The sequence below is a fragment of the Leptodactylus fuscus genome, chromosome 5 (genome assembly GCF_031893055.1).
Source record: "Leptodactylus fuscus isolate aLepFus1 chromosome 5, aLepFus1.hap2, whole genome shotgun sequence".
Lineage (NCBI taxonomy): Eukaryota > Metazoa > Chordata > Amphibia > Anura > Leptodactylidae > Leptodactylus > Leptodactylus fuscus.
Window position 1 is genome coordinate 29,262,208 of NC_134269.1, and position 27,988 is coordinate 29,290,195.

Sequence of the window (27,988 nt, forward strand, 5' to 3'; positions counted from 1 at the left end):
GCCGGTCCTGATCTTTTCCCTCGGCTGGTGTCTGAGTCACTGTGTTCTCCTCCCTGTCACACTCTCTTCTCCCACTTTCCATCATTCCCTTCCGCCCTCTATCTCTCACATCTACCCCCCATTGCCTCCCTCTATACCGGTCCCTGTCCTCCTGCACCTCCTGTCCCCCCTGCCCTGCTGTCAGTTAGTGATCTGGGCTCTGGGGGCAGAGTTCAGGGGGTGGGTGTGTTGTGTGGCACTGGCAGGGCAGGAGGAGGGTGTGTGTACAGTGCTATGGAAAAAGCAGCGGGGTGTGCTCGAGCACTATAGTGCAGGGTGTGTGTAGGCTTCCCTTTGAAGAATAGACATCTGCTGTGTATTCAGATACAGTGTGTGGCTCAGGAGAACTTGGACGGCGGTCACTAGTCTTTCAGGACAGGCTCTGGATATGCTATGAGTCTGCTTTCAGTACAGCAACATCATACAGGGCTACGAGTGTGAACAGGTGAGACATCTACTATAGCACCAATGGTCTATGGCATGGCAAGATACTGATCTATTTATGACACCACCAGCAGGGGGCGCTGTAAAGGATGGACCCAGAGCTACCTTTATCATTGGATGACTTCATCCCCCCTCACCTACAGAAGAAACAGAGTCGGGGGGCTCCAGAGACTCACAATACGGTAAGACCGCACTGGACAATAACCACAATCCTCCTCTGCCTGGAGGCAAGTAGTTCTTATAAGATGTTGACTGTGTCATGTTGTTTGTGGAATGTCTTAAGTCAGGATTGTAATGTGTAATTGAAGCCATAGATACAAAGCCAATGGGATTAACATTCCTGTATGTGGTTATTATGGGATGTTTGACCTCAGTGTTTATAACATGTATTACTATATTACTATAATCCCGAGGACTCCAGAAGTGAGAGATCAAATTGGCACGATCACTTATCACTGATCATATCAGAAATCATGTGTCCGGATATGGAGAGTGGTATTCCTTTAAATAGGATCAGCTGTATAGGGTGCCTTACCTATTCCCAAGTAAGGGGGCGCCAATGGCCTAGCCAATTGTAACCTCACATTTGCATCCCTATTTTATAGGACATATCTGCCTTCTCTATAATAATATTAGGTGTATTGCAATGTTATGTAGTATACTATATGGTGTGTTTGTATATGTGCCCTGTTTGACAATGCTAATAGGCAACTGTCTGTACTGTCATATGGAGGGACAGTCATAGAGAGGGCACCACAGCGTCTGGCCTGGACATGCACTTTCACTTTGCTCCCATATTCATTGTTATCCATCTCACTAAGGTCTGTTGAAGGGAGTTTCCACGATCAGATTTCATGTTGTCGATGATATCACTCGCTCTTTTTTGTCGATGATATCACTTGCTCTATTTTGTCAATTATATCACTTGCTCTATTTTGTTGCTGATGTCACACAAAAACTTTTGTTGCTAATGTTACTCACTCTCATTTGTAAATATCACTCATTCTCTTTTGTTGCTGATATCACTCACACTCGCTTTGGTTGCTGATTAGAGATGAGCGAACACTGTTCGATCAAATACAGATTCGATCGAATATCAGGCTGTTCGAGCAGAGCTGAGTGTGCGTTGAACCATGCTGCACACTCCTCCGGCAGAACCAGCGTTGATTGGCCGAATGCTGTACACTGGCCAATCAACGCTGGCCAATGCATTCCTATGACGAGATGTAGCAGAGCTGGCCGCGCGCTCAGCTCGACTACTCCAAAGATGCAGACGAGCTGAGCGCACAGCCAGCACTACTACATCTCCACAGTGCTGTATGTGCGTTGAACCATGCTGCACACTCAGCTCAGCTGCATCTGATGTAGCAGTGCTACTCTGTGTGCGCTGAGCTCTGCCGCTTCTCCGTGTAGTAGTGCTGCATATCGCAAGCTAACAGGGATCCCGACATAATAAAGTGACTTGGGCTTGTTAGATGCCCCCAGACATGCTTCCCCTTCTGTCCCAGTTGTATTCCAGGGTGTTGGCATCATTTCCTGGGGTGTCATAGTGGACTTAGTGACTCTCCTGAGTTGTGTGGTGGGATCCCCTGAAACGAAGCATTTTTCCCCATAGACTATAATGGGGTTCGATATTTGTTCAAATAGTCGAATATTGAGCGGCTATTCGAAACGAATATAGAATATCGAATATTTTACTGGTCGCTCATCTCTAACGCTGATGTCACACATACACTTTTGTCGCTGATATTGTCTCTCTTGTCTCTGATATCACTCGCTCCCATTTGTCGCTGATATCACTTACTCTCTTACCACACGCTCTGTCTCGCCTCTGATAGCACTCGCTCTCTTATATCACTGAAATTCCACGCTCTCTTTTTTCGCTCATACCACTCACTCTCTCTTTTCGCTGATATCACTCGCTCTTTTGTTGCTGATATCACTTGCTCTAGTTTGTCGATATCACTCACACTCTTATATCACTGAAATTACGCGCTCTCTTTTCTCGCTGACATCATACACTCTCTTTTGTTATTTTATTTACTTAGCAGCCATTTTATTATCCTATGATATTACCCAGCAGGACGTCTCTGATGGGGCCGATCTCTTCTATAAAGCCACCTTGGTAGTGACTGATGATAGCCAGAACAGTCCAAGCCCGCATATAGAGAGGCGCTGGATTCGCTATGAGGGCATTGGACCAACAGATGACGATGGGATGCCCTTTGCCTCCAGATCTGTAAGGAAACTTTCTCTAATATATAGCATTTGTCTTTGCATTATGTAATGCATTAGTTTCCAACCTGTGACTCCCCAGCCATTACGCAACTACAACTCCCAGCATGTCCTGAAATACCCTGTAGGTGGCCGTGTGTGCAGGTACTATGTGGCCCTAGTGTTGGGTCCAGTAGGTTCTGTCGGAAACTCTGCACATTGACACAATTCAGAGGTGTCCTTGGCATCTGGGCACCCAGAAAGTCCAGTATTGTCTTGAGACTGTTTGGTTTGGTCAGTATTGGAGGTTTGGTGAGGGTTGTAAGTGTCAGACCTAAGTTTGAGGCTTACATTAAAAAATACACTGCTACATATGTTCTACTAGCTTTTACCCGTGACTTCATCCGCGGAACCCTGACCCCCTGTGGAACCCACCTGGAGCGGTGCGCAGGCTTGTTCCTTTGCCTTGTGTCCACAGCGGGCCCTTCCTACACCTGTGGGTTCATGGACCCTCGGGGCCCACCCTGCGACCTGCTGGAACTGTTTACCTCCTCTCCCTCCTGGCGCCCACCACCCCCCTTTCTTCCTACCCACTTCCCCAAGTGGTCACTCCTTCCTCCTACCCCGTGCCCCTTTGCCCCAGGAACATGCCCCTTTCCCCCCTAACCCCATGCCCCCTTCTCCCATGTTACCTACTCTGTGCCCCCTTTTCCCCCTACCCAATGCCCCCTTTCCCCGTCTTACCTAACCCCGTGCCCCCCCACCCTGCGGCCTGCTGTAACTCTTTACCTCCTCTCCCTCCTGGCGCCCGCCACCCCCCTTTGTCCCTACCTGCTTCCCCACGTGGTCACTCCTTCCTCCTACTCCATGCCCCCTTCCCCTGTCTTACCTACCCCGTGCCCCCTTTACCCCCACCAGGCCCTGCCGACTGTTTGTCCCCTAGTTTACCATGGTGGGACCCATAAAACCTGTAGTCCGTGTATATCAAATATGGGTGATCTCACTATAATGAATGCAACTTAGGAGATGAACTCTTCTTCCCCAGGTCTCCCTCACTATCGTTGCATGTAGTGTTATACTGGGTCAATTTTGAGAAGGTACTTCCCTTAGGGGCTGGTATCATTGTAAGCAGATATTCAGCCGACTCAGCCTAAATGTTACAGACGGAACATCAAGTTCCTTAGTGCCAGACTGGACAGGGTTACACAATGCACAGGCTACACAATGTCTGACAAGCAGGATATTTTATGTAGGCGTGAACATATCTTCTACTTATTTACTGACATATTTACTGAAAAATTTGAAATATTTGAAAAATTAGGCCACGGAATGAGGAATTTTATTATTATGTCATTACCATTTAAAGGGGTGTTCCAACTATTTAATGGTGCTCCGGAGGGGCCTATAAACATAACACATCATTACTCACCTCACCCTGTGCCCTGTTTTCCAGAAATGGCGAGTCCATTCCTCAGTTTACAGGTCCCATGACTGTTTGTGGTGCGATCACAAGCCACAACGCCATAGAAGTGAATGGAGTACCATGGCGCTTCATTCACAAGGAGACTTTGGGGGGGACTTTCAGGCCCTCAGTCTCCCAATTGTGAGGAGACCCAGTTTTTGGACCCTCGGAGATCAGACACTTATCACTCATCCTGTGGATAAAGTGATAAAAGTGTCCTTAAGGGCCCAATCTGATTCTTTAAGACCGATGACCTATCTTTACAATAGGCTATCAATATTAGATCTGTAGAGTCCAACTATCAGCACCCCCACAGATCAGCTTGTGCTGAACTCCCTTCATTGTCTACACTGCTCCATACAGTCCAACTCTGTACTTTTATTAGTAGCTGTATCATACCTCCCAACCGTCCCGATTTCCGCGAGACATTCACGATTTCGGTGACGTGTCCCGCGGTCCCAGTTGGAGGGAGGTATGTCCCAATTTCAACTCAGATCTGAGTCCAGAGCGGCGGGGGAGCGAGGAGAAGGTAAGTGTAATGTGTACACTGAGGTGGAAACGTGAAACTGGGGGCAGATGAAGGAGAGGACGGCATGACACTGGGGGCAGAGATGGGGGGACATGAATCTGGGTGCAGAGATGGAGAGGACATGAATCTGGGGGCAGAGATGGAAAGGACATAAATCTGGGGGAAGAGATGGAGGGGACATGAATCTGGGGGCAGAGATGGAGGGGACATGAATCTGGGGGCAGAGATGGAAAGGACATAAATCTGGGGGCAGAGATGGGGGACATGAATCTGGGGACAGAGTGGAGGGGACATGAAACTGGGGGAAGAGATGGAGGGGGACATGAAACTGGGGGCAGATGAAGGGTGTATATGAAACTGGGGGAGAGATAGAGGGGTGACATATAATTTACGGGTGACTGTAGGAGGATTATACTGTGTGGGGGCACATGAAAAATTAATGAGAATGGGCGGAGTCAACACAAAAGTGGGCTGGGCTAAATTTGCCGCGGCACGCGTAGCGCGCCGGACATTTTGTCCCTCTTTCGGTTCTTCAAAAGTTGGGAGGTATGGCTGTATCCAGAATGACTGCTCAGCCCCATTCAGTTTTAATGGGATTAAGTTGTAGTGTGCTGTAATACCAGTCACAACCACTACTAAAAGTATGGCGCTGCACCTGGTAGAGTGGAGCTGCAGGAAGTGCAGGAACGGGGAGAGTTGATATTTTCCAACTCTTCGGACCAATATACCTCCCTCTTTCCCATGAGTCTCCCAGATATTCCAGGAGAGTTGTCAAGGATGGTCACAAGTATCCTAGATAACAATGGGTCCTTATTTTACAGGTATTGTCAGAGAATAACCTATTGTCTATATCAAGTTTGTAAGTGAAATATATTTTTGTAACATTTTGTTTTATCACATTTGTTGTCTTACCTTCCTTTATATTCTTCTAGAGCGTTGACAAGCCCCGAGAATGGTACAAGAACATGTACAAGGTCCTGCACCAGATGTCAGGTCAGTGGTCTCCATCGGGCGTAGAGTATTTCCTTACGCCTCCAATGTTCTGCAAAGATGCAAAAAATGTTCCCGAACCTGAAATATTCTTAAACTATTATGATAACAATTATTCTAGAAGGAGTCTTGTCTATGGAAGGGACAACCACCATGATCTTCTGCGCTACCATCTGAAATAACATGTGAGATGACTGTCAGAGACCAAGACTTGTTTCCAAGCCTTTGCTAGTAGAGGCTCCTAATACGACATGGGTGTAACCAGTTTCGTGGTCATGAATATGTTTCAGACAATGACCTTTCAACAACATAAGGAAAACACTTTAGAGAAAAGGTCCTTCATTTTTAACTATTCTTTAAAGGGCAAGTACACTGTGTAATGTGATCCTGTAGTCGTACTCGCTCCCATATGTCTTGTATCATACATTTGGTACATCAGTAGGACATACAGGACAGATGGAGTATAACTGAGGGCCCAAACTACACAGAGGTTGTTTGTAGTCTGTTAACATGGAGACACATAGGTCTACAGAAGAGCTAAATTCACCAAACGGAATATTTTTAATAAAGTTGCTTTGGTTTTTCTTTTTATTCTAGATGTATCTACATGTCTACATTAGAACAAAAAGAATGTACAATTTTTATTTTATTTTTGTTTCTTCAGATTCTGAAGGCAGTGATGATGACAGTAAATGGTCGAAACCGAAGAATGTCCATGAAGACACTTTCACTGTATCAAATAAATCCAAGTGAGTGGCTGGGGGTATATGGAGTCTGATACTTCACTTTTACAAGTCATATAGCGTTAAGACATGGGGTCTATAAATGAGTTTGGAAAAAGTCTCAAGAGTCAAGTCTCAATAAATGATCTTAGCCATGGCTGTGTTTGTATGGTACCCAAATTTGTAGCTTGGACCTGTTGGGATATAGTGCACAATATATACCATTATAATATGGTTCCTCTTCCCAGACCTCAGGGCCCTGGTGGGTCTGTTACCTCTGCACCCCCTATAACCATGCTTTTAGCATAACCTTTTGCAGTATCCCTTACAATATGTTTATTTATATGAGGTGGTCAGGTCCTACAGGCCACCGGACACACCATGAGGGGCTCTTCCTGCACCGTGTTATGGTGGTCTCAAGCTGCATCCAAAATTATTGGCCTTTTACCATTTTATTTCAGCTGTATTGTTGATATATTTCCTTTCTGACCATAGGTTTATGATGGATCAGACCAATGGCCTGTCTGAACTAGAGGATCGTTCCAAAAGAAGAAGTCAAGAACCTTCACGTTTACATATAACAGTAACGTCCAATATTAGAGAATCACCAAGCAAGTCCAGCACCACCCTAAAAATAGGGACAGCTCCCTATTCACCTATGACACATGCCGCTACCCTGCCACGTTCTTCATCTCGACAACCATCACAGACATCTCCAAACTACTCCTCAAAAGTGTCACATTTTGTCAATAACGCCAATACCACACACTCTATACAGAACAACTACAACAACCAACAAGCGGGCCAAATGTTGTCCAAAACTAGCAACAAGCATCGAACCTCAGAACCTGCCCTACAACATTTATACCCATCCCGCAGTATACAAAATGGAAACAGCCTCAACAAGGAAACATCCACACTTCCAAGTCTCAAACAAAAGTCCAACTATTCTTCATCAGCAAGTACCACCCCGAGCAGACACTCCTTAAGTCCCACCTCCAAGGAGCCCAGGAAATCCACCTCCAAGGTCCTAGTAAGTAAAGCTTGTATTTCTGGAAACCAAAACTTGGTTTCACATATGTAAATGTATTCTGTCTAGAAGGACATGGTTAGCATTGACTTGTTTCATATTAGCACCGACATTAGAATCCCAAACTGTATCTCAGTTATACTTGTCATGAATGAGTCATATATGTGAATATAAGAAACTTTGTAATGTATCTTCTTAAAGAGATCAGTCTCCTTCACTTATTTGGCTGTCCTCAGACTGTTTCTTTATATAGAATCTGTCTCCATATTCATCTATCACATAGAAGTCTATGGAGAGGAAGCAGGAGGCTGTTAATTGATTTATTACCTCATTCTATGGCAAAGCCTTACCTTGAAGCATAAGTGTCAGAAGGGTTCTCTCACTCACTGACATAGAGTTTAGCAACTGCAGCTATCAGTGTCTTTTCCAGCAGCGTTGCCACCCATAGACTTCTATTACTGAAAAGTAACTTATTCCAATAAGGGAAAAGGAAACATTTCTTTAACCCATTACCAACATCAGCTGTAATAGTATGGCGGACACCAGGCCTTTAAACGTGACAGCCGCTCTGAAGCAGAGTGGCCGCCATAGCAGCCGGGTCTCCGCTGTATTACAAAGCAGAGTCCTGGCGCTAATGTGGACTCTGATTGCCAGCATTGCTTTATTATATGACCCTCTGAATCTCCTGGGAACCACCCCCTCCGGACCCCATACCTTAGTTGTTGCCAGACTGCTTCCGTGCAGTGAGATCGTGAGAGCCGTCATGCTCCTATGATAGCCAAAGGCCTTATGAAGGCTCCCAGGCCTGTCATTGAATTGTCACTATTGAGGCTTGTCTGTGGAAGGCTTTAATATTTGTGTAGAAAATCCTCCCATAGACTGCAGTGCATCTAAAGGTCACAGGTTCAAGCCCCATGCGGGAGGTGCTAATAAAACAGTTAAATTTTTTTTAACGTTTTTAAAGATATAAAAAAACCCCTAAAAGTTCAAATCACCCCTTTCTAAATAAAAGAAAAAAAGAAACATTAACAATTTATACATCCTATACGTCCCAAAATGCCTGAGCTACAAATGTTTGAAAATATTTTTCCCGTATGGTGAATGCCAAAGTGGGGAAAAAAAAATCAAAGGAGCCAAACCTCCATTTTTGTGCAGTTTTTCTATACATAAAAATTTTAATAAAACTATGAAAATGTCAGACATTTCCCAAACTTGTATAAATAAAAAGTACATATAACTTCATATGAGAGACGCCCTATACAGCCGTGTATATGAAAATATAAAAAAGTTACGGGTGTCAGAATATAGCGAATTCAAGAATTTTTTAAGGGGTTAAAACATAACAACAACTTTATGAATTTGGTATCGCTGCAATTGTACCGACTCGCATAATACAGATAACACATCATTCTGGCTGCACAGTGAATGGTGTAAAAACGAAGCCGTAAGAAAGTTTCTCCAATGCAGTTTTTCTCTAATTCCATACCATTCAGAATTTTTTCTAGCTTCCTAGTATATTGTATGGAATATTGAATGGTACCATTCTGAAGTACAATTTGTCCTGCAAAAACTGAGAAATACATATTGAGTATATGTAAATTTTATTTGGAAATCATCTTATGAGGTAGGGTTCACTCTAAGGTAGGTGTCCGCTCAGAAGGTGCCCATTTAAAAAATAAATAAAAAATGGACACCTATCATAACGGACACAAACGGACACTTATTGTTGGTTTTTTCAAATGGACAGAAAAGTTCTGCATGTAGGATTTTTTTGTAAACGGACACTTAGGGCTAGTTCACACGGGGGCAAGGAGGCAGATTTTGACAGCGGATTTCGCCTCAAAATCCGCCTCCATACAATGGTGGTCTATGGAGACCACTAGCGTTCTTTTTTCCGCTAGTGGCATGTTGTCACTTTTGAGCCGACTACGGAGGGAGAAACCACGATGGTCGTGGCAGGCGTCACTCTCGGTGCCAAAATCCACCCCCCATGTGAACAAGCCCTAAAAAACACAAATGAACACTAAGAGGGCGTTCACACTACCATTGGTGTTTGTTCGGCAGTGTCCATGGCTATTGTCCGTACAAGATTTTAGCAACGGACACTAGCTGGTCCGTTTGCAATTTCTATTCATTACAATGGGATTTTAGCTTGTGTCCGTTCTCCAGAATGGCATTATGCAGCTGGGGTCTAGGACCCAAAACCTGTGCAAAATGTTTCATTAACCTCTACTTCCTATGACCTCACAGGATCAGCTGGAGAATGAGTTACGTCAATTCACCGAGGAACTGGACAAAGATCTTAAGGCACGAAAACAACAACCTGAAATGTCACTAGAACAGTGTGAGGTAAGATATGACACCATAGCTGGATGTCCATACTGTCAAATGCATATGGCAGAGCCTAAGGCTATGTTCACATCTGAATCATGGTTATGTTATAAATGGAAGCCAATACACTGTGCCAGATCCTGCACATGACATTGCTTGTAGCTTGGCACGTGACTGCTGCGATCTCCGATTGCCATACTGGATGGTAAACTTTGCTGGAAGTCATTGAGGAGAACCACAGGTCAGGTGTGCCCATGTCCCCAATATATGATAACACTAGGACCAGTGTCCGGACCTGACAAACTTGGGCAAGTGCTGGGGCCCAAGCTCCTAGGCACTGAATATGTTTGAACTCAAACTGCTATTATTATACTCTGGGATCTCTTCAGACCACCATTTATAATAATTGGAGGCTATGGGGAGGTGAGAAAAATAAAAAACAATATACTCACCTCGCCTAGGCTCCAGTGTGACCCCCCTCTGTCTTTGGTTCCTCTTCAATGATATCACAGATGTCATGTGGGTCAGTGCCAACAACGCATGATGACTCCAGCGTAACTCACATCTGTGACGTCATGGAAGAGGGACGAAGACAGCAGGGAGTTGCACTGGATCCCAGGAGAGGTGAGTAACACTGTTTTTTATATTTATCACCTTCCCATTATACTGTATGGATGGGACATTAAACTGTGTGAAGTGGCCGCTATGGGACATTATACTGTGTGTAGGGACCTCCAAAAACCTGGAGCCAGGGTCACACTTTCTTTTTGTGACAGAAGCATGATAACGTGCTGGCCTTTTTGTGACCTGATGGGGACATAATATGACAACGTCACGTACAAAAATTTAGCTTTTTGGCCCAGGAGATTTGCTAGCCCTTCCAGGAATCCTGGAGCTCTATCCTCTTATTTCGGGAGCCTTGGCAAGTATGAAATATTGTCCAGGAGGACCTCCTCATCAGGGCTGTTTTTACATTTATTTATTTTTTTACATTTAGACAACCCCTTTAAGTTGTCTACAGCTCTCATCACTCATTCCTATACTGTACATTATATTCTTACTATTTACCCCTGACACTGTATCAAAGTCTCCATTACTGTAGATGCCCAGTACATCAGGTCATTTTGCGCTGGGATGGGGCTGGGCTGTTTTCATCTCATAGTCAGTGTATTTTGGCATTTGCACACATCAGAATGGATAAAATGACGGGTTTTACTGACTCATTGACTTTTTGTTGTTTTTGAGTCTGGAGCTAAATATTTGCTCAGTTGCCTTTGTGTGAAGTCTGGAGTATTTCTCATAGATATCCCTATAGCTGGTCTCATACCATGTGATGCTAATGTTACGGTATGATGGGGAGGAGGATACGACATATATGGGAACCATGTGAGTATACGGTATATATAGTTATATATATGCATAACATATAGGCATCTGGATTGCTGTGCGTGACTGTAGGCATAATACGTGGTGCCCAGTGGACTTTGAGATCATACTTGTATAGCTGCCAGTGTCTGACTGATAAGTAGCTCTCCAGGGACATTCTTGTGATATACTCTGTTACATGTCATGCTTTTCACATAGGCCTACAACTATATATAAATTCCACAAAGTAGAGGTAAAACCAGATGTGGACTGAACGTCACAGATACATCACCCATCAGTGCAATGATTGAGACAGTCGGGGCACCACCGTCATATTAAATATGACTTTTCAAAACATCCTCCAATTTTTTACATCCTTCAATCTAGACGCCGCTCCACTGATTCCAGCACAGTTGGAATTTCTTTTCTAGCCCACACCAAGCTTGAGCAATTGTTGCTGTTAGTTTCAGTATGATTTTGCTTTCTACTGTCAGGTGGGCGGTCCCTCCAGTTCAGGACCGCCCGCCTGACACTAGAGAGCCTAATTACCATATTGGGTGCTGAAGCTAATAGCACCAATTGCTCAGGAATGGTGGGGCTAGAGAAAAAAATTTCAACTGTGCAGGAATCAGTGGAGTGGTGACTATTGGAAGATGCAAGAGATGGATTGGGTGGAGGCGATGTGTCTTTTGCAGCCTGGGATCTGTAAATCTCTCCATACAGTGACTGTATTCTATAATGTGTGCTCAGATCTCACTCAGTCTTTGTGTCTCTTTGCAGGAAGTTATATTACAGAAATATTCCTCCCGAGCAGGTGAGAAGGGGATTGGTAAAGACTATGGGATTTATGGGTAAAACAATATTCATCTTTTCAGCTGTAGTGAATATGAGATTTACAGAATGAATGAGCTGCAGTGTAATAGGAATCCAACCTTTATACTGTCAGGTGGAATGGTGATATGTTACTCCTAGTAGTCTAGAATGGGCTAATATCCTTGGTAGTAATATCATAATGTAGTAATATCTATAGCCCTGGTGGTCTAGGCTGAGCTAATTTCCTTGGGTGTAGCAATATCTATTATCCAAGGTGGTCTAGGATGGGCCAACATCCCTAGGAATAGTAATATATATTGTCCCTGGTGGTCTAGGATGGGCTACTATCTAATATCCTTGGGAATAGTTATATCTATTGTCCCTGGTGGTCTAGGATGGGCCAACATCCCTAGGAATAGTAATATATATTGTCCCTGGTGGTCTAGGATGGGCTAATATCCTTGTGAATAGTGATATCTATTGTCCCTGGTGGTCTAGGATGGGCTAATATCTAATATCCTTGGGAATAGTTATATCTATTGTCCCTGGTGGTCTAGGATGGGCTAATATCTAATAACCTTGGGAATAGTTATATCTATTGTCCCTGGTGGTCTAGGATGGGCTAATATCTAATATCCTTGGGAATAGTTATATCTATTGTCCCTGGTGGTCTAGGATGGGCTAATATCTAATATCCTTGGGAATAGTTATATCTATTGTCCCTGGTGGTCTAGGATGGGCTAATATCTAATATCTTTTTGAACAACTTGGGTAACCCTGAACAAACAAGTAATAAAACATAACTTTTATTATATAAAAAATATAAAACATGGGACTTGTCCCTAAAGTGAATAAAAACTTAACATTCGGACAAAGATTCACTTGATACAGGATACCCGATCTTTCTCCTGTATTATTCTATGCAGGTATATAGTCACCCACCCCTTCTCCTTTAAAACCCTTTCTATTCCCAGTTCAGGTATTCATGGGTTTATGCATAGACAGATTACGAAGGGTTAATTAGACTTTCACTGGATTAACTCTTCCTGCTGATAGCCAAAGTTTCCTCCCTGTTAGTCTTAGAGGGCCGTGGTCCTTGACCTAATTAAATTGCACCCATTCACAGTGTATATTGAAGGGGTATAAGGGCTAGGGTAATAAATTCTGCTACACTGACTCCTCTGTGTCGTATCATAGTCAGCTCATGATTCAGTGTCTCTGGGTCAGACTGTTTGAGATCCCCAGTCCCTGGTCAGTTACCCCTCTAATATCTAATACCCTTGGGAATAGTTATATCTATTGTCCCTGGTGGTCTAGGATGGGCTAATATCTAATACCCTTGGGAATAGTTATATCTATTGTCCCTGGTGGTCTAGGATGGGCTAATATCTAATACCCTTGGGAATAGTTATATCTATTGTCCCTGGTGGTCTAGGATGGGCTAATATCTAATACCCTTGGGAATAGTTATATCTATTGTCCCTGGTGGTCTAGGATGGGCTAATTTTCCTAGGCATAGCAATATATATTGTCTCTAGTGGTCTAGGATGGGCTAATATCTAATATCCTTGGGAATAGTTATATCTACTGTCCCTGGTGGTCTAGGATGGGCTACTATCCAATATCCTTGGGTAAGGTAATGTCTATTGTCCCTTGTGGTCTAGAATAGGCTGATATCTAAGATCTTTGGTCTATAGTGACATCTGTTGGTCCTGGTGGTCTAGAATGTAGCGCTATTTTTGAATAAAGCAGGAATGTTTTATCATTCTCATTTTGGATTGGCCCATTTAAGAAAATAATTAGGATAAATGGATTGGACTGCAATGGCCCTGTCCACACTTCTCTCACCGTTTTTTGTGTTGCAGATTTTGTTGCGTTTTTGGCCAAAGCCAAGCCAAGAACGGCAACAAAAGGAATGAGACATATATATTTCTCAATCCACTCCTATCTTTTGCTCAAAAAACTGCAAAAAAATCTGCAACAAAAAAAGCTGCATTTCTGCAATGTGGAGCCTCAACCTAATCGTACATAAGGATACGCAGCTTCCAGGGATAAGTCATTCTCATATTAGGGTGAGATATCCTGTGTAATAAGACTGAGCACTGGATGTCCACGTGGATACGTTTCTTACAGATTAACTATAAGATGGGATTCATCCGGCCTGTAAAGTGCGGCTGCCAAAGACATGGCTGCTGCCAATTCACACTGTGACTATATACAAGACTGATGGAAAAATAGGCCAGGCTATGGTGGAGATCTGACCGCTGCGACCGCCACCAATGCCTTGACCAAACGGCTGCGCGACAGCTGTTATTGTAATGGCTGACTCACAGACGTTTTTAGAACACATTGGGACGATTTAATTCTAATTCGCTACCTGTGCCCTTAGCCTATTCTAGGTTTGTGCACATAAAACACTGTGAGGGAGATGTGTTAGGGTCAGTTCACACAGAATCTGCCTGAAAAATCTGCCTGCAAAAAACTGTGTGTGAACCTTGCCTTAGTGTAATCTTACACTGTGTCCAGCAGGTGGCAGCCCTGAGCCAAAAACAACCAAAACCAGGAGACGGTGTACAGAGGAGCAGCAGGTGAGTGACACTAAGGTCTATGGGTAGTATCAATGGTGAGTTACAGACTTAGGGAATCTGGAGCATTTTTGGCTGATTATTGGAAAAAAAAAACGGTGAAAAAGTAAAAAATGCTACAGAACTGGCATGTGTGAATATACCCTAAGTAGAGGTGAGGTTTTTTATCTGGCTTTGTGTGCTAAGAGTTTATTGCGATATGTATACAACTATGTATACAATATATATACAACTTCAGCTCTGCTACATCTGTACATAGGGAAATGATATACATGCAAATATCACGATCACATCCACCATATGTAAAACACCCCTAGACTTCCCTCTGACACACACCACGCGTTTCTAGCAGTCTTCATGCTTTTACTGCAAACGTTTTTGGCAGTATTTTTATATTCTTACGTTTCTAACATCGCCCACTGTGTGGTCCCGGCCTTGGGCTGAGGTGCGGCTCGAAATATTTGTTTATCTCCATGTGGTTTTTGGTAATAATGGACATTATGAAGACAAGTAGAGCATAAATAAGAGGCAATAAGAATATACATGATCAGACTACGCAGCTTGCTTGTTGTTTGTTACCATTGAAACCCACAGTGGAGCTATAGAAACTAAAAGGTAGACAAATTCGACGCCTATTAGAAAGTTGCTTTATTTTTCATTTTAGACGCATTGAAGCAGGGACATAAAATTGGTTATGACATGACTATTGAAAGCAGATTTATTAGGGGGAATTCATACGCAGCAGTTTTGTTGCAGAAATTTTGCAAATGTCGCATTGAACTGATGTGGGCTTTCAGAAATCCATGCTCTTGCTGCAGAAACAACCCCATTTGGATCTTATTTTCAATTGCATAAATTTCTGCAACAAATTTGCCACGTGAAAGTACCTTTTGGCCGGGGGCCCCATGGGACGTAAACACTGCGGGAAAAATCGCGGAATTTTACTGTAACTGCAAAGTGTATGGGATTTTTGTGAATCTCATGCCCACTTTGCGTTAAAAACCACAGCACGTACACGCTGCTATTTCCAAATTCGGTGAGGCTTTGGAATTTGCAGCATGTCAACTATATCTACGGAAACGCCAGCGGCTTTCCTGTAGATATAATTGTATCAGAATACAAACTTTCTGTTTAAAGCAATGCAGGAAGAACCGCTATGCGTTTGTGCCGTGGTTTTTCCAGCAGTGCTTTATAGCTGCGGGTCGTCTCGTGGGACCTTAGCTTAATCTGAGGTCCCACGTCGCGGAAACCCAGCTTTTTTTTTGTTGCAGATTTTGCGGTTTTTCGAACCCAAGCCAAGAATGGCCACAAAAGGAATGAGAAAAATATAGGAAGCGCTTATACTTCTCCCTTCTGCTTAATCCAATCCTGACTTGGGCTCAAGAAATCGCAGCAAAATCTGCAACAAAAAAAAGCTGCGCTTCCGCAACGTGGGCCCTCTGGTAGTTACTATATATGAGTTCTATTTTCTTGTAATCTTTGTAAATTTTATTTGTCTACAATTTTCAGGATCTTTCACCAATTTCAAAAGCCGTGGTAAAGTTTGACTTTGTGGCAGAGTCAGAAAAGTGAGTGAGTACGACTTCATTCATTTTCTCAAAAATATTCTCCTGTCAACTATATATGGTAAATTGATGTGTAAGTTTTTTGTTAGGTTTTCTTCTGGAAGGCTCTATATCTTTAGAATAGAATAGAATATTTCTGGAATTCCTAATCTAGTCTAGCACCAGACTATGAGAACATCTCACAAAATGGGAACCAAAAAACCCCCCACAAGAACACAAAAATTATTATGTTTTTTTTTTTATTTTGCAGAGAAATTTCCTTGCGGCGTGGGACGACGGTCAATATCCTGAAGAAGGTAGATGAACACTGGCTGCTAGGAGAACAAGATGGAAGGAGAGGTGTCTTCCCAAAGAGCTATGTCCAGGTCAGTATTTACAGATGTGTGTGTGTGTGTGGGAAGGGGGGGTAGCGTTCATCTGAAAATCATGTTGATTTTTGGTAGAAAGGTAGAATTTGCTTAGGTATGGATGGAAAACGCAGGCCACTCTGATGATGAATGAACATCATATAATAAGCAATATTTGTGATCAGCCGATAATGTGATCTCTTATTATCTGTGATCAGCTGATAATGTCCGATCCACTCATAATAATCAATACTTGTGATCAGCTGATATTGACTGATCCTCTCATAATCATCAATACCCATGATCTGCTGATAGTGACTGATCCAGGCATAATAATCAATACCTGTGATCAGCTGATAATGTCTGAGCTAGGCATAATAATCAATACCCGTGATCAGCTGATAGTGGCTGATCCAGGCATAATATTCAATACCTGTGATCAGCTGATAGTGACTGATCCAGGCATAATAATCAATCCCCGTGATTAGCTGATAGTGACTGATCCAGGCATAATAATCAATCCCCGTGATTAGCTAATAGTGACTGATCCAGGCATAATAATCAATCCCCGTGACCAGCTGATAGTGACTGATCCAGGCATAATATTTAATCCCTGTGATCAGCTGATAGTGACTGATCCAGGCATAATAATCAATCCCCGCGATCATCTGATAGTGACTGATCCAGGCATAATAATCAATCCCCATGATTAGCTGATAGTGACTGATCCAGGCATAATAATCAATTCCCGTGATCAGCTGATAGTGACTGATCCAGTCATAATAATCAATCCCCGCGATCATCTGATAGTGACTGATCCAGGCATAATAATCAATCCCCATGATTAGCTGATAGTGACTGATCCAGGCATAATAATCAATCCTCGTGATCAGCTGATAGTAACCGATCCAAGCATAATAATCAATCCTCGTGATCAGCTGATAGTAACCGATCCAAGCATAATAATCAATCCTCGTGATCAGCTGATAATGGACATTCAATATGTACTTCAAAAATAGCTTGTAAGAATACACAGGATCAGGTTACAAAGTTTGCTTGTTGACTGTTGACATGGAAACACATAAAAGTACAGTGTTTCCCCAAAAATAAGACTTATCCTGAGACTACACAAGGCTTTCTTTTTCCTTTTTCTAAAATACTCATTGAAACATTTGGGATATTCTATATGATATTATTCTACTACCTGCGAGATTTACTACTATTCTGATATTTCAATCATAACAGTTTGAGTGCTATTGATACGTTCAATACTACCCCGAAAATAAGCCCTACCATGATTTAGGATTTTTAGAGTATGCTTGAAATGACTCCAAAAATAAGTCAGAGCATTGTAGCTGCTTCCGGTCACCAGGGGGAGCCAAATCCTGCACTTGACTGCAGCTGCATCGGCAAAGGACCTGACAGTGACACGCCTTTGTACTCGCCAACTCGAATTGTTTTGGGTGTAGGGGGCCTGGTGAGTGGATTGTTGTTCATGGGAAAATAAAATCCATAACCCATCTTTCAGAGGGAAAAATGATATCGACCCTGTGTTATCATCACACCAGATCAATTGATCATGATTAATCGGCTCCATATGAGTCCTTAACCAACTGAAAATAACTCAATCAATTCTCAATATAGTCAATTAATGACAACCAGGTCTCATTATCAACTCATGATGCCTGATCAACTCATCCGTCCAGTGATCTACTTGTCATGACTGATCAGCTCATAGTGATCATCTCCCACTATCAACTTCCAAGAACTAGTTACAGCTTATAATGATCATGTAACATTATCAACTTGTCACGTCTGATCATGATCATCTTGTAATGCCTCTTCTTCCATTAACCAGGATTAACTAATTAATTAATTAATTAATTAATTAAGCCATTCATTTATAATGAGTTTAGGTTAATACATGAAATCCTGTCTTGTCTGAAGAGCGTTTTATCGTGGCCCTGTTAGCATAGTGTTCTTCACTCTCAGCTCTTTACTGCCCCCTACAGGTGCTATCTCCTGGTCAGCAGGAACCATCAGACACTCCCCAACTCTCAGGAATTGCCCTGTACGACTTCAAGGTGGATTCAGATGCAGAGCTCCCGTTACGTAAGGTAAAGGCAGGTCCCGTGTGACTGCGACTTCTCCGCCTGTCAGTCCTACGTGTACAAACAAACAAAAGTATCCATAGAAACCAGGAATTAATCATAAGTCACGTCTATCGCTGCGATGGTGCGAGCCTTATGTGGTGACAACTTCTGCTATTGCATGTAGAATATTCCAGTGATGTTAATTGTTATATTAGCAGAACCCTGAAATGCTGCATAAATTACCGCGAAGAATTACAGAGGATCATTGTATAGAAAATTCCCAAAATTTTCTCCATTTCTCAGACTATACGTATACATAAGGCAGGCCCGGTAGCCACTACTTCTGCATATTTTGGCATCTCCTAGGCCTTAGTTATGATAATTTTTGTTTAAATTGATGTTTTTCAGAGATGTGAAAAATAGCTCAACCGTGGACAACACCAAATAAGTAGGGGGAGTGATGTCCACGATTATATCACAGACATCACACACCTGCGAAATGTGTGAATAAGGCCTTAGGCTATGTTCACATCTGTGTCTGAGAATCTTTCGCAGTGTCCGTCTGAAATTGACAGATGAAAAATCTTGCAGAACTTTTTAATCTGTCAATTTCAGTTTAAAAACTATGGCTACCCTATGTGCCCCATTATAGTCAATGGAGTTCATTGAGTTCCATATGTAACCTCTATTGTCTCTGCAATCTTCTATTACTACCCTCCAACGGACCAGAACAACGGACAGCCTGGTGCAGATGTGAACTTAGCCTTACATTGGCCTTACAGCGGGAAGAAGAAAGGAATAAGTATCTCCTGTGTTGTGTGGCAGTATACCTGGGACTGTTTTGGGAGTGCTGCGGTGGTCACTTTGGTTGTCACCATTATGGGACGGTATTACCTGTCAAAGATGGCAACAGATCTGTCACCTCTCTTGACATATCTGCTGTTTATAAAAGACCATAGTTTCTTAGAGCTATACATTTTGCCATTCTTCAGTCATTCCTCCTGGAAATGTGAGAATAAATTGAAAATATCCCTATATAGCATGTCCCTACCCTATATGATCATGTCTGATCAGTGCCGACAGTGCCAGGCTATGTACATCCTATTGACAATGGTAGTGACGTAACTAGGATTGGCTGGGCCTCAAGGTGCAACTGAACTATGCCCCCCACCCCATAGTGGCCTTTGCACACATTATCCCCCATAGTAGCCCCTTCACACAGTATTATGCCCCACAGTGGCCCCTGAACCAAGTATTATGCCCCATAGTGGCCTCTTCACACAGTATTATGCCCCACAGTGGCCCCTGAACCAAGTATTATGCCCCACAGTGGCCCCCGAACCAAGTATTATGCCCCATAGTGGCCCCTTCACACAGTATTATGCCCCATAGTGGCCTCTTCACAAAGTATTATGCCCCATAGTAGCCCCTTCACACAGTATTATGCCCCATAGTAGCCCCTTCACACAGTATTATGCCCCACAGTGGCCCCTGAACCAAGTATTATGCCCCATAGTGACCCCTTCACACAGTATTATGCCCCACAGTGGCCCCTGAACCAAGTATTATGCCCCATAGTGACCCCTTCACACAGTATTATTCCCCATTGTGGACCAGCCATGAACAATTATTATACCCCGGGGTCTTTTCAGACCCAAGAGAATAATGATCGGAGACCCGGGGGAGGATACAAACCTAAAAAACACTATTACTTACCTCTCTCTGCTCTGGCGCACTCCCCACTGATTTCAGCCATCTTCATAGTTGGTACAGACGTCACGTGAGCCAGGCCTGCGTTGCAATGCATACAAATACCGGCCTGGCCTGCGTGACGTCACCAAACAGGGCCGCAGACTGTGGAGCGCAGGAGAGGTAAGTAGTAGTGCTTTTTACGTTCCCTAACCTGCCTTAGGCCTCCAATCATTATACTCCGGGATCTGAAAAGACCCCCAAGTATAATGATAGCGGTATTTGTGGGGTTCACGGGCCCGCGGCCTCACTTACCGATCCCTGCTCCTGATCACAACTGCCTCCGCAGAAAGGGAATCACAGGAGACCATGAGCAGGAGTGAGGATTGGTAAGTAAATAGGGCCCTTTAGATACTGGGGTTACTCCAGCAGGTAATGGCCTATTTAAAAAAAATCAAAAAAACTCATCAGTGACCCGCCGGGCCCCCGGCAGTCACTACCGCAGCTACCCTGGTAGTTACGCCACTGGACAACGGGATTGATAACGCTCGATTGCCAATTTATTCATACATTTCCAGGAGGAATAACAGAGGAATAGCACAATGCAATTCAATGGGTGAAATCTAGGGCAAACCCACATGATTATTATTGTGCAGTCACAACAAGTGCCATGCATATAGCAGAATTCACATTGATCTGATGAAGCCGGCGTGATACTGACAGAAGTGCTGTTGCCATCGGCGTGTAAACATGAATAATCCTGCAGCTCCATCACTAGGAGGATGACAGGCAAAACACGACACGTCAGCTCACCCCTGACGGAACATTCCTCAGCCTGAGGCGGGACACAGGACAATGAGGGTGAGAGGTGGCGGTGATATATACAAGAGTTATTGTGCTAGGCAGGTACATTGAGAATTTATTGCATCACCAGTATTGACAGCCATTACTGCTTCTACCCAGCTTCGCTAGTCTCCTGAATGGTAAACCTACCCTTAAATTCAGAAGTGTAGGATTAGGGGATGGCAGGATTATTCATTATGCAGATTTCCTATGTTAGAGACTGGGAAAGCTGGGTAACAACCCTTGTGTGAACTATAACGGCGACCATATTAGTTGTCACTCCGCTTTCCCATTCCCCAGCGTAGCAAATCCATACTGTATATCCATCCATATTGAAGTTGGAGAGGTAATAATTCAGAATTGTCCAGGTTCACTATGCTAGATACTGAGACAACTCAGTATTAACCCTTGTGGGAACTATAATGGTGGCCATATTGGTTGTTTCCCATCTTTCCCAGTCTCTGGGTAAACCTGCCTAGATATCCAGCAATCTAGAAGTATGAGATGTAACCAAGTCATAATAAAGCACATCGGCTATGCTAGAGACTGGGAACTCTTGGTCACAATCATTTTGTAAACTATAATGGTGGCCTATGGATTGCCTCCCAACTTTCTAAGACTCCTGAATGGCAAATGTAGGTTAGCAGTGAGAGGTCCATTGTTCCCATACTACAGCTTTAAAAACAATCTGTTCAGGGTACTGGAAAAGCTGGGTGATGGTAATTAGGAAAATGGGAGGTCACCATATGGATAGACACCCAGCTTTCCCAGATACGGATATAATTAAAGACGTCTGTGTAGTCTGAACACACTGACAGCAGAGATGAGTACGCTGCTCTCTATGTACTTGCATCACTACCTAAGGGATATAAGTATTGGCAACCCATCCCTACCATGTAATATGAGGAAGTCCTTGAGGATCTCCACTGGATAGCGAGAGCGATGGAGATCAGGATGACGTCTGCTACCTGTATACTGTAAGACAGCGGCTTCATTCCTTGTACATGAGTCACTGTGACCAACACGTCAGCGCTTATTGTATTTACCATGATATTCTGGATATTTACTTTATAGCATGAGCAGGATAGTCACTTTGGGATGGCCAGACATTGGAACCTCTTGTGTACCTCCTGGCAGATCATGGAACTGACATCATAGGGCCCTTGGGTCCTACTACCCCATCACCTGCCATTGGAGCAGGTCTGCACTATGCTCTGCAATTCAAGACACAAAGATATAGCAGTGCTAAGATTGTAGTGTATACTCATGTATAACACTGCAGCACCCTGTGTTGGATTTCGGCCGTGAATATTGGCTTGGTCGGCATCCAACCTCCAGGCCCTGCCATAGAGTATGGTGAAGGGGTGCACAGTATTACTATTAGCTCTTCATCATTACACGGAAGAGGGGTCCCCAAAGTGAGACCCCAATAGATCCAAATCAGTGCTGTACCCCCCCCCCCCCCCCAGAACCCCTTCAAAGGGAACGCGTGCTCAGACGCAGACACCTAACAGATTGCAGGGACGGGTGGTTGTTATTTAGGCAGCTGGGTAATGGTGGCTTAGTAGCCCTAAACCTCCTGACAGGTTGCCTTTGTCTCTGTGAGTTATTGCCCTGCACAATGCTGCTGCAGATTATCACATGATATATTTAGCTCTGCTACATTGGCATATGTCCGGCTCTGTACACTTCATCCAAATTTTTACTATGTATACCTCTGACTGAAGGCTTTTCTGTATGCCACTATCACGTACGCCATGTGGGGTGTCCCTCTGTATAAAAAAGCAGCAACTACAGTAATGAGTTATATAGTGGTGGAGTAGTCCTATCTCATATAGTATTGCTATGATGGGCTGTCACTTTATGATCATGGGGAGCCGACCTCTGACACCCCTCCTATTCTGAGCACTATAGACCGTTCACAACCTTGTGGCTGTGCTAGGTACTGCAGCATAGCGCTATTCGAGTCATTGGGCCACTGGACAGTAAAGGGTTAGTGAACGCAGCCCCTTAATTCTCAGATCAATGGTGCTCCCAGTGATGTGCCATATCTTTACAAGATGAAAATACCGCTATAAGGTATACCACCAAGAAGAAACCCAAAAGGACACTTCCAAGTCAGCATATACGACAAACACCGGGATCAACGGTTGTATGAACGGTGCCATACAAGTCTGTCATTCCCAATGCTGAGTCTTCAGGGCATGGATTATTCTAGAATAATTAATATGAGCTCTATGGAGACCTTTCATTCTGGAGATCAGTCATGGTCCAAGAACATACACTTCAAGGGGTTAAGCCATGAAAATGATTTATTCTCTATCCCTAAATTTCTGATCGGTGGGGGTCTGACTGCTTAGACCAGGGATGTTTTACCCCCACCATAGACTATCTCGCACGCTCCCACTGGAAGTAAAGCACCCCAATTCTCATGATCATTGAGGGTCCCAGTGGACAGATCCCCACCGATCAGTAATTGGACCGCAGATTCCGTAAATAATTTTCCTGGGAAACTAATGTGAATACTTTGGTCACTAAGTGGTTAAGTACAAATGTCTTGCGGTTACACTAATGTTGGTTTACCCCCTTCCCGCATGCTACAGAGCTACATGACCTGCAGGCTCATAGCATGTGGAACGCAGATGTTCATGGATTTTCCATACAGGAGGGCTCATTACCATATGAATGTGGCGGCGTCATCACCTTCACTTATGGCCCAGAGCCTATTTATGGGTTAATACCGCAATGGTTGCTCCTGGACAGATGAGCCTTAAATCAGATGTATTTACCCAAGTCACGTGTATGATGGGGTTTTCTAGGCCTAATAATTGAGGATCGGCAGGATACGGGACCACCACCCATAAGCTGTGTGAAGCGGGTGCAGTGTTCAGGTGAGTGCTATGGTCTCTTCACTACGTACTGAGCACAGCGCCACACATTTCTACAGTGGCTGTGCTTGGTATTGAACCTCGGCCAATTCAATTGAATGGGACTGAGCAGCGAACAGACCATGCGACCGATGAACCTCATTTCACAGCTAATCTGGGGAGTCCCAAGTATTGCATCTCCGTTGATCTTTAATTGATAACCTATAAGGATAGATATTTAATTAATAAGTTCTTGAAATCCCTGTAAAGTAATGAGTAAGGGGCTCAGGTCAATTTCCCTCTAACCCTCACAGCGCTTTATAGACAGAAGGACAGCCTAAAGGATATAAAGATTTACAAAGGACCCCTCAGTATACATTACAATGTGAAAACTGCTCTTTAATATATTGCTTCTATATTAAGTTATAATCCTTTGAATTTACAGGCCCAAAGCCTGAGGCTGCACTACTGAGAGTTTGTGAAACAATAGACACATCCCTCCTCACAAGGCACACCTTCCATCGGGCATGGGGTATAATGTACATCACCTCTTAGGTGGTGCCCATTTCCTCATCATCTGGTGTAAATTACGATATTACAAGTCGCAGGGTGACCTGGTCATCTTTGGTCATGGCCTAGCCACCCTGTATCATCTACACCATGGCTTATACAAGCAGCAGTAGTGTAAATGCACTTTGTATGGTAGTTTTTATTAACTCTCTATGAACTAGGTTCGCCATATTATACAGGATCTGCATTTTTGTCAGTTTCGCTCCTAGTTTCTGTCATGGGTGGGGAGTGTCTCAGCTGTAGGTGACGGCGGTGATGTATATAGATGAGAGATAGGAGCGAGATATCTCTTATCTCACGTGACACTCCTGAGTTTATAGGTCTCGCCACGGCCTGAACATTGCCCTCATAATACCATCCTATCTACCAGGCCGTGCCATCTATACGATAATCCTCATATATCATTATGGCTGAATTTTTCACTTTTTAATCCCAGTTTAGTAATATAGTAGGATTAACCTTAACCCTCCACGCCCCTGCAAAGCCTGCGAAACCTCTTGTGCATGCTGCGACTATGCCAGAGAATTAGGATACTTCAGAGTAACGGGTCACGACTTGCAGCAGCCGGTCCAACCTGTCAGGCCCAAAATTGGCCTATTTCTTAGAGGACATCGGCATATTCCTGAGCAGCCGGTCCCCCCATCTACCAGCACTGACTGTCAGGACACTGTCCCTCCAGCAGATCCAATACCTGTCACCCAACTTTCCAAGGAACAGTTCTAAATAAAACATGGCTGACAAGTCTTTGTATAGAGCTCCCATGGAGTTCTGTGTTCCTTGTCTTGGAACCGTCAAATACAAAGGTGGACGTTGCGTCAAATGACTGACAACTATCCATATCCAAACTCTGCACCTGAGCCCTATACACAGTCATACGGTGCTATAATTATCACGTACTGCTATGCAATTTGGATTATACTCCAGAGCTGAACTCCTAATTCTGCTGGTTTCAGAGCTGAATCTCTCTACAGCTGTCTGACTAAATGTCTGCACACTGTCCGCTATAGTGATCTACATTCTGTGGATAGAACCCCTTTAAGGATATGATTGACTTGTTGATACTTTCCAACCTGCAGAATTACGAGTGCAGCTCTGAAGTTTAATACAGGACATTTGTATAAATGATTCAGCTTTTGACATGTATGTTTATGATGGTGTTTAGACCCTTTAAAGTGAAACTAACATTGGCTTTACAGCGTCATTGCTATTTAAGTTATGTGTGAAGATATTAGGTGTGTATTGTCAGTTTTACCATGACTTTATGTGGACATATTACTTATATGTGTGAGCCGGTGGCATTGTTACTGTCTCTGCCTCAGGGCCAGCGTGTTCTTATTAATCGGAGGGTTGGTGGCGATTGGTTTGAAGGGCGAGTTGAAGGCTCCAGCCGACTTGGCCTGTTTCCTGCAACTTATGTGCAGGTCAAAGGTGGTCTAGGACAGGCCACCACCATAAAGCGGGCACCACATACTAACTCTGTAGAGCAGGTCAGTACTAACAATGTGTAATATGACTGTTGCTATATCTATGTATATCTATAGCGCCTGTCACTGATGATTTCTATCCTACATCATAGTTCATGCACAACAACATGGACTCTGCTCTACACTATCTGTCCTCTGTCTCTTTTGTTAGGCCTGCGTTCGGGATTACATTCAGGGAGTCCATTTGGGGATCCCCCAAGCGGAATACAGAACATATTAAAAAGTGGTGAGCAATGACAGCACACGGACCCCATAGACTATAATGGGGTCTGTGTGTTTTCCGCACGAATCCTGCGGAGAGGAAAGTAGTTCTTGAAGTCCTTTTCTCTCCGCATGACTTGTGGGCATCGCACGGAAAACACACAGACCCCATTATAGTCTATGGGGTCTGTGTGCTTTCATTGATCACCACTTTTTAATGCATTCGGTATTCCATTTGGGGGGTCCCAAGCGGCTTCCCAAACGGAATACCGAGCGCAGGCCTTACTCTGGTCTGTATGCTGTGTCCTCTGCTCTCGGTGTTGCGTCCTCTGACTCTCCACATTCAGGGTTATGACTTCGCTATCATTCACACTGAGTTGTCTCTTCTTCACGTTGACTCCTATTTTTAGTATTTTTAAAAACCTTGTTCTTTGACCCTTCTGATGCTCCATGGTAACTCCTGCCCTGTTATCAGCTGTGTTCCAGACCTTGGTCTTCTCCATACATTACTCATTCACACTGTTTGTGATCTGCTATGTGATATTTTCCAGGGTTTTATGGACTCTATGCCTTCTCTTATCATTGATCATGTCTTTATATTCACTATATTTACAGGCCCTAACACTTAAAGAAACACCATGTACTGTGAAGGCTCCCGCATCCAGCCGGCTCCAGGATCTGCAAGGGACCTTGTAAGTTCTGTAGGAAACTGGGGATATAAAGCATGAATGTATTAGTCACCTTATAACCTAAAGCAGGGCTAGAGAACCTCGGCTGTCCGGATGTTGCAAAACTACAACTCCCAGCATGCATACTTGCTCTGCTGTTCTTGGAACTTCCATGGAAGTGAATGGAGCATGCTGGGAGTTGTAGTTTCACAGAAGCTGGAATGCTGAAGGTTGCTGACCCCTGCCCTAAAGTATAGTTATATTCAGATCCGGGACATGACTTTGGTTTATAGTCAACCATACTAACCATGAATAATCATGGTAGGTATTTCTCCAAAGTCATGGCCAAGGGACTAAATAGTGACAACCACCCAGAACTCCCATAATTGCTGTGATTTCCATTTCCGCACCATAAAATAGACGACAATATGTCAAACTACATAAAGCAGCAATGACAGAGAATGAGGTCTGGTTTCTCCATTAGCTTCTTTGTACTTCCAGGTACCGAGTATTATTTAACTACTCCCCGAAAGACGCAGATGAACTGCAGCTGAGCACGGGGGACATAGTGACCGTGACCCAGCAATGTGATGACGGCTGGTATGTAGGTAAGTCACCCTGTGCTGTAGGTTATGCCATGTGGTATTGGTGGACATCCCTGCTGTATGATCCATGTCATCCCTTTCTGTGTCCCACAGGTGTCTGCTGGAGGACACAAAAGTTTGGAACCTTCCCTGGAAACTTTGTTGCTCCATATGAAACCTCGTAGACTTTACCCATGACTTGTCGGAGGATGGTGATGCTAACCACTCCTAATGATGTTTGTAGAGGATTAATGGACATCGCACATGATAATCTGCAGATACACAGAAACCAACGTGACCTGTCCATATGCCAGTAGTGTCATCAATGTCAACACTTATCTATCAACATTCCTGATTCACGTCCTATGCTTCCTGACCTACAGGTTTCTACAGTCACGTCTTACGTCTTATATGTAAATAGTAGTATGACATCTCCAACCAGTCTTCATTCCATCTCGGGACAAGGCTCTGCCAAGGCTGGCATTCACGTTCTCCATCTACAAACTGGCAAATTTCTCAACCAAAATAATATTGTTTCTCACCTGTACTAACT

General features: G+C 43.7%; 1 protein-coding gene across 1 annotated transcript; it reads left to right on the forward strand.

The window, feature by feature from the left end:
• The first annotated feature begins 381 nt into the window (after positions 1–381).
• On the forward strand, positions 382–27,988 carry SORBS3 (sorbin and SH3 domain containing 3). Its single transcript, XM_075276111.1, has 16 exons — positions 382–484; positions 555–665; positions 2,567–2,722; positions 5,621–5,681; positions 6,343–6,427; positions 6,896–7,433; positions 9,681–9,779; positions 11,907–11,940; positions 14,466–14,527; positions 16,034–16,092; positions 16,340–16,454; positions 18,449–18,553; positions 25,818–25,985; positions 26,799–26,875; positions 27,353–27,459; positions 27,550–27,988. Exons 2-16 carry the CDS (start codon positions 573–575, stop codon positions 27,618–27,620), a joined length of 1,830 nt encoding a protein of 609 aa, XP_075132212.1. The 5' UTR covers positions 382–484; positions 555–572; the 3' UTR covers positions 27,621–27,988.

Bases quoted from the DNA above. Each gene is read 5' to 3' on its own strand.
- SORBS3 (XM_075276111.1), top strand. From the start codon at position 573: ATGGACCCAGAGCTACCTTTATCATTGGATGACTTCATCCCCCCTCAC. The intron at 11,941-14,465 runs GTGAGAAGGGGA...CACTGTGTCCAG, and splicing joins GAAATATTCCTCCCGAGCAG to CAGGTGGCAGCCCTGAGCCA. The intron at 16,455-18,448 runs GTCAGTATTTAC...TGCCCCCTACAG, and splicing joins TCCCAAAGAGCTATGTCCAG to GTGCTATCTCCTGGTCAGCA.